The 8,023-nt window shown below is 42.1% G+C and overlaps 1 protein-coding gene across 3 annotated transcripts in view; it reads right to left on the bottom strand.

The window, feature by feature from the left end:
• COL14A1 (collagen type XIV alpha 1 chain) overlaps positions 1-8,023 on the bottom strand; it is a 266,741-nt gene that overhangs the window by 116,079 nt on the left and 142,639 nt on the right. For all 3 annotated transcript variants that reach the window (XM_019528109.1, XM_019528108.1, XM_019528110.1), the window contains 3 exons: positions 6,655-6,801; positions 4,387-4,461; positions 2,580-2,719 (listed from right to left, as the gene is read on the bottom strand). In XM_019528109.1, coding sequence (XP_019383654.1) covers positions 2,580-2,719; positions 4,387-4,461; positions 6,655-6,801 — 362 coding nt within the window. The remainder of the gene's footprint in view (positions 1-2,579; positions 2,720-4,386; positions 4,462-6,654; positions 6,802-8,023) is intronic.

Genomic DNA, 8,023 nt, shown 5'->3' with positions numbered 1-8,023 from the left:
TTAATGCGCTATAGTTACTAGGTATCCAGGTTGTAGCTGTATTGATTCAGAGGAAAAGGTAATGAGGACTTGTAGTAAAGATGATATCTTTTATTAGACCAACACAATTTTTGCATAGAAATTTCTTTCATTGCAAGCTTTTGGGCACAAACACCCTTCATTAGGCATTGGAGAAAAGATTGTAAAAGTTCTCCTGGGTAGGAATGAAAGTTCATATTTCATAGGATTTCACAGAGGAGTCAATAGATGGAAAACTTCTCTGGGCTGTCAGTAGTTACTACACGTTTAGTTTAGTACTTCCTTAATGAAATACTAACTGAATATACAGTAACTACATTTACTGTGCAGTAGCACTGGCACATGGTTTTTTGTGAAAGTTACTGCGCAGTAGCCTAATAACTATGCAGTAGCTTATTAGCACTTTTTTGACCAATACACTACTGCGTAGTGTTATTAGGCTACCACACAGTAAGCATCTTGTGTAGACGTGTCCGCTGAGTAGTAAACAGGATGAGAAAAGTCATTTCCACTTTGGCAAAAGTATTCTTTGTGTAACTAAAGGGCATAATCAAATACACAATTGCCCACATCTGCAGTTGCTACTCACACAGTCCCCACTGACTTCACTAGAACCAATACTTAGCTGGAACTAGAAACAACATAAGAACTTATCCTTGAGATATTTCCTCTCCTAGGCATGTTGCTATATAATTCTGCCTGCCCATTTTATAAGCTGCAGCAGAAGAACATTCAAATGTAATACATAAGGTCTTAAACTTGGATAGAACGTATTCAGGGCATGTCTACACAAGATGCTTAATGCGCAGTAACCCAACAACATTGTGTAGTAGCATGCCAGGCAAAAACCATGCTAATACGCTACTGAGCAGTAGTATTAGGCCACTGCACAGTAAGCATCACTAAAAAACCATGAGCCAGCATTACTGTGCAGTAACTGTAGTTACCGCGCATTTAGTTAGTACTTCATTAAACAAGTTAGTACTTCATTAAACTAAATGCACAGTAACTAGGGCACATTAATTAATGTTTAGACGTGCCCCCTGAGCAGTCTTATTGGCTTCAATGAGGCTACTTTGCTTAAAGCTAAGTAGCTGTGTAAATTTCTGCAGGATTTGAAACTACATGAAACAAACTGATATTTTGAATAAAAAATTTAGAGGAAGTGGGTTTCCTACAGCATTTGTCAAGGGTTTTGGGTGCTGACACTATCTGAATACTAAAAAATGAAACGTTAAAATAGTTTGATTTAAAACAATGACATATTTAGCTGTATTTTGAAGATATTACAAGAAAGCAATGACTGGATTCACACAGTTTTCTGTGCTTAAAATTCTGAAACACCCAGGTGGCCCATATTCTAAATAAAATGCTTTAGTTTATTTTTAAAAGATTTTGCTAGAAGAAAGGCCAAAGAAACAGAAATACAAACGGACAATGTTTTAATGTCACGTGAAAAGAAACCTGGTTTCTTTGCATGTGTAGACGAAACGGAGCCCCTAAATTGAAGCGGTGGGTTTTAAAACCCACCGCTTCAATTTAGAGTGAAGTAAACCCCTGTGTCATCCACACACCCCACACTTACCTGCCGCTCCAGTGGCAGGGAGGGGAGGGTGAGCTGCCAGCGGGCGGAGCAGTCCCTGGGCTGCAGAGGGGGCTGGTGCTTCCCTCCGTAGTAGCTTCTGGAGAGCTGCAGAGCTGCACAGAGCCCAGTCCTTGGCTCCGCAGCTGTAGGGGCAACAAACTAAAACTCCTCTGAGGAGTTTTAGTTTGCTGCACCCCAAGTCATTTAAGGTGCATTATGCCGCTGAATTTCCTACAGCAGCTGGAATTAATGTGCAATACACCACCGAGGCATGCAAACACCGACACCACTAAAGTGGTGCAAAAGCATTTAGCTTGCTTTAAAGTGTCATCCATACACCCCCCCAGTTTCGTCTACACATGGCCTTAAGTACTGGAATTGAAATTACCCCATGCAGAGGGCTAGTCAAAAGATCCAAGGTCCTCTTGAGCCTAGGAGCCCTTTAAGCCTAACATGGCTAAGGCGTAACAGCTTCTGTAACCAACAACATTCAAGAGACTGATACAGCTAATATCCTCCCAGCTGTCCTCAGTTGCCCATTTAGAGATGGAGTGACTGGGACCAGCCTTTTGTATGAGCCTAAAGTAGGGCTTGAATTTATACCTCTGGAGCCACAGGGAGACATCTTAATCACTCTGTCACCATGCCCCACAGAGGATTAATACAAAGGCTAAATGCCAAGAAAATCTCCGTGTAAGGATTTAAGGGGGACTAAAATGGCTTTGGGCTTCAGGCTTTGAGCTGTGAATTTTATCACATAAATCATATTAAAAAAAGTTACTGCAACGAAGCTGCTTTTATCAGCCTCTCCATATTGTCTAAAGACTTATGAAATAATGTGAATTAGTTTGAGTAGGTTAATATCAGACATGAGTTTCAAATATGCAGTTATGCATGCATAACTCATACTCTCCCACTTTCCCCCGCAGTCAGCCTCCCCTCCTCCATTCCCCCGATCTCTCTTGCTGCTTGTTACCTGAGTTCCATCAGGACCAATCCTGTCCAAGGCTCCAACAGTGCTATACAGAAAGCTGATTATTTTGTTGAAATTATCATCCCCAATGCTCCATGACCCATCCACCAAGAACACCAGGTCAGCTTTGGCAGCTTTACACACTGAGGAACAGCAAATATTTCATAATCAGAGTGATGCCTCAGATCCTCTTGTCATATTATAAAATGTTTAAGAAAACAGGCCTCTAATGAAAAAGTATCATGTTCAGTAATTCTAAATCAGGCCAGCAATCAACTCTGCTGGCATGAACCCCAGTGCAGTTGCAAAATCAACGGTGCTTGGCAAGGTATTTGGGGGAGCAGGAGAGGTATGCACTAGCAGAGCTGTTTTCAGACTGTGGCAAAAGCCTTTCAGGTTCTCAAATATCAGGACATTTAAAAAAAATTATTACTAAAATAGTGTTGTATGTGCCTTTATACTGCCTGACACGCCAATCAGATGTATAGGAAGCAGGAAAACGAGTCCTCTGCTGCCAGGCTGTGATACTGTTCTGTGGAAAATCCATCAGTAGCATGCAAGCAAGCAAGCTTCACAGCACCTCATGCTCTCCAGCTATGACAACAGGGTTGATACAGTGGTGAGCAGCCCATCCCACTCACCCCTACCCCACCTGCCATCATGCAGAAGGTCCCCGTGAAGCTGAGCCCAGTGTCACACAGGAGTTGCACACTCCTCACAAGGCTCCCAGGAGTTTTTTCCCTCCTTCACAAAGAAAATTGAAATAAATTCCTGGGGGGAAAAATATAGTCATAAATTGATCTCAACCTTTAAAAATGATATCACTTAGAAGAAATCTGCCTAAATGCACAGCATTGGGCAAAGGAGATGCAAAAACATGGCTGGTTTTGTAGTTTGCAGTGGAGGTTTATCATTTTTGCATGGACTTTTATGCAGTTCCATAAAACACAATAAGTCTTCTCTTTCCTTCCCTGTGGATCAGATCCTCAGCTGGTGCAAATCACTGAAGCTCTACTGACTTCAACCTAAGGATCTGGTAAACTACATGTTAAACTTACCATGCTCAGTAGCGGTGCCACAAAGCACTATGATCTACTCGGGATACCTCCTAAGTGAGAGGCAGTGTAGCTGCACCTATGTGGCACTGGGGGTAGGCTAACTGACATGCAAGCGAGCAAACTGCCCCCCTTACTCAACAGCACTAACTAGCTATCCCACTGCATTGTGCAGAGGTGGTTACACTGCTTCCAATTTAGGTGGCAGCCCATAAAGAGCAACACAATGTGCTTAAGGAGACAGCTGCCAGATTGACATGGTCTGCAGTCCTGACACAAACATCTACAAGAATCTATATGAGAGTCAAGACAGTTTACAAGAGACTGACAAATAAATGGAACGCCACATTTAAAGAGGAAAATCATTAGTAGAGTAAGTGAATATGGCATATGCTTTCCCCATTACAAAAGGTGGATTATGTGGAAAAAAACCTTCCACTGAATGTTTAATATCTTTTAGAATATTTGACATACAGCAGAATGTACCTGTTACAAAAATATTGTGCATATGATTTACGTGATTTGTGCTCTGCATAAACAAAACTCTTAAAAACAGAAACACCTTGAAGAATAAAACAAAATTCATTCTGGAAAGGCAGGTGCTCAGCTCATGTGAACCAGCCCAGCTCCAATAACTTCAATGGGATTACATCAATTTCTGGCAACTGAGATCAGGCAGTTGAGGTCCATAAGAGCAGCTAAAAAGCAGAACACAATAATTCTTTGTCAACTTTTCAAATCCAGAAATTGCTTACCTTCTTTTGCAGGAGGAATTGTAGGTGGGGCAGGTGTTGTTGAAGGAGAAGTTGGTGGTTGAGTTGGCAATGGCACTAAAGAGGAAGAAAAAAGAAATGCAAAAAGAAAGATTATCTGAAGGCTTGGTCTAGTTTAGTCACTTGAGATATTCCCTTTTTTTTTGGTGGCAGGTGTATTTCCAGCTACTTATATGATCCCCATGGTAGTTTAGTTACGTGTGTGTGTGTGATGAGTACTTCTCCTAGTTGGCAAAATAAGGGCAAGGAACTACTACTATTATTAGCAGCTCAAAGCTAAATTGTGACTTTGCAACAACTCTGTGCATGGCACAGCTGTAACAGGAAGCAGTCTCCAACCTGACGAGGTGCAAATACCTCTCAGATTCCACCTGCTTTGAGGAGGGCATACTCTGAGCCAAGTCCTATAAAGCAAACACACCGCCAGTGTCCCAAATACAGCTTCCCTTTCCCAACCTGACACTTCCCATTCACTTGCCCAGGAGAGGAAGCAGGTGCTCTTCACCCACCCTACAAAGGCCCATTGCTGCTGTTCACAATACTGATATCCAGAGCAAGAGATGCCTGGTATTGCCTCACAGCTGTATGTGGGCATACAGAAAAGACATCCGTCCGGCTCTAAGGGAAATCTTCACTAGCTGAATGGTAGGGACTCAAGCTTGTTTCTAGCAGGAGACCAAGTTTCTTGCCCCACCTTCAAAGGAAAGTGCGGGATCCAGAAATTGTCTCTGCTGCTTCCAGATTTTTTGCACAATTTGACAATTTGCTTCTCTGTTCTTATCTCACAAACAGATGAGCCTCTGAATGGCAGCCTCCCAGAAATGTAACTGAATAAATGATCAGCTCCTGACAGCTTTGCTGTGGTTGTGACATTGATTGAGCATAGGAGGAGCTTTATTTAGTGAGTTCAATACAGTTTTAGGCTGAGCTCACAATAGGGAACATGCACATGCTTGATTTCTACATTTATAACTGAGGAAAAGTCCCCACCCTTGCCCAACAACATTCTTTCCAGTATTCTCACTATAATCATCATAGAGAACCACAGGTGATATAGCTACATTTTATTCCTGGAGGGAAAACTGTATTCCATATTCTCTATAATATATACAGTGTGTTTATGGCTACAGGTGGTGATGACAGTTAGACATAACTATCCTTCAAAAAAAAGATGCCACTGCAAGATGGGCATGTAACAGGATTTGTATCCTCCTGGCTACATCTGTCAGCTCCAGTCTCATTCCAGCTCAGACTCACTGGAATTTTCCCCATTGACCTCAAAATAAGGTCTATGAATCACCTAAGTGTAACTTTTGAGTTTTGTATTGGTGCAGGGTAGGTTCAAGGGCCTCCTAGCTATAAAAAAAGGCCAGGAAGAGATGCAGTTTGTGTACTAAGAAGAATGCAAGCACTGCTTGAGGCACCAAACCTGTCCAATGGTACCCCGGACAGCTTAGTTCTTCATTTTGCTTAACAAGAACACTGTTGTGGAACCGGCCTCTTGAGCCATTAAGTCCAGACCCCTGCATTCACAGGCAAATATTAACTGAAGGAACCACCAAAAATCATGGCTGCAAATCCTCACTCACAACTACAAGGCACAGTACCTAAAACACCAAGCATACCCTACCGGTAAAAGCAGGGGAGATGAGGGCATGGCTAATGTCCTGCCACTGCAGGGACGTGGAAGTCACTGGTTACCAGATGCTCAGAAGATCCTAGGAAAAGGACCATATCCCATGCTAAATAAAAGCAAACCCCTCATAGTCTATGCCAATCTAAGTTAAGAGAAAAACTCCTTCCTGACTCCACATTTGGCAATCACTATGACCCCAAGTAGAAAAACCCAGAAGCCAGTACCTTTCATAAGCCTTCTGTGCATAACTTGGCTTTAAAGGGAGAAGCGAATGCTTCAGGCTTTCTGAACAGTTTACCTCAGTTAACACAGGAGCATGCAGACCACCTGGGACCCCCAATTTATTCTGGGAAAACAGTCCAAACTCCTATGTCTTGTTGTTCATTCTAGAAACAATACATAGCTATTGTCTTGCAACCCTCAGGAGATAACAACCCACTGTGTCCCATTGAGAGGGAAGCACAGTGCAGAACAAGAGTCAAAAACTCAAAAGAAAGAAAAAGAACACACACCTTTTATGTACCACCATTATACTTTGTTTCTAGCCTGTTATCCCTATTGAGAGCATCCCAAAGTTATCCAGAGGTAGCTGAATATTAACAGTCTCCACTTACATGTGGTTTCCATCATGCTTACGCCAGGCCCCTCTAGCTCATGAAGATGTGTATAGATGCTGATTTTATACTCTGTGTCAGGTGTGAGCTCAAAGAAGCAGTGTCGAGGGGTCCCTCCGCCAAGGGTTACTTCTCTCTTTTTCCCATCTGGAATTATAGAAGGTACTGTTAAGCCAGAATTGGATGTATTGCTTTATTGAATAAATGCTGTATTGTATTAAATAAATGATCTGAAAACTGAGGGTAATGTGACAGTAATAAAGAGCAATCAGTCATCAGAGGACTCTATACTGAGACACCTTCTGCTTTCAACCTGAAGGAAAGTCAGCCATGCATAGAAGCCCAGCACAAGACTGAAGAGTAGGTAAGCTCTCACAGAACTTCATAAGTAAGTAGGGTTCAAGTGGTGCCTATGCCTTTTGCTTCAGAGGAGATAAATTTGCCTTCTCTGCATGCAGGCCTCACTCCTGGCCACACTGCAATCATTCCTATTGACTTCAGTGGATTTTGGCCTAAATTACCAGAAATGCCAGTTTTGTCAGTGCTTTGGAATCAAGTTTCTTTTCAGGCCTTTTGCTCTCCAGGCCCACAATGTGTTTGGTAAGTGCAAGACGGAACCAACTCAGAACCATTTTAGCTGAGGAAGAATTATCATTTATTGGGATTTGAAGAGAATAGTTTTAATTCTCAACTAGAAAAATGGATGGACAATGAAGTGCAGGAAATAGATATTTTAATACCAAATCTACTTACATACCATACTCACCTTTTCACCCCAAAATTAGTTTTGGGCAGTGGATTTTCTGCCAATAATAGAAGCATGGAGATTATGTTAGTTGGATACTGCTTCTTTTCTTTCTCTTCCCTCCAGCAGCTGCATGGAGGGAAGGACAGAGCTGGTGGCTCTTCTAGGTTCATTATAATATATGTATTTTCTGCTAATTGCTCTTTATTCCACAGGTGTTAATGGCACTTTCTCCTTTTTAATGGTCTTGATTTTCTGCTAATCAAGCTATCCTTTCTTTAGCAATGTTGCTGTCTGTTAGCTACTCCTGGTCTTTCTCCTCCTATTTCAAAGCCCCACAGATTACTTTTAGCTCTTTTCAAAATCTAGATCTGCCCATAGAGTCCAGTCTTCATTAGCAGAAACTGGTGGTTGCTCAGCCAAGCTGCTAACAATTTAGCTGTTAAATAGTTAATCTTGTACCTTTTCCCTGAGCACTAGAGGGAGGGTGAAGATAAGGCTAAAGATAAGGCTCTGTCTCTGCCGTATGTGCCCACTACCCTGAAAAAATCTTTTTTCTCTCTTCATTCTGCTTTCCCCAAACAAGCTGTTTTTTTTTTGGGGGGGGGGGGGGGGGGGGGGATA

Source organism: Gavialis gangeticus, unplaced genomic scaffold (assembly GCF_001723915.1).
Source record: "Gavialis gangeticus isolate Ggan-Ray unplaced genomic scaffold, GavGan_comp1, whole genome shotgun sequence".
NCBI classification, from domain to species: Eukaryota; Metazoa; Chordata; order Crocodylia; family Gavialidae; genus Gavialis; species Gavialis gangeticus.
Note: the sequence above shows the minus strand (reverse complement) of the source record. Positions and strands in the feature narration are given on the sequence as shown.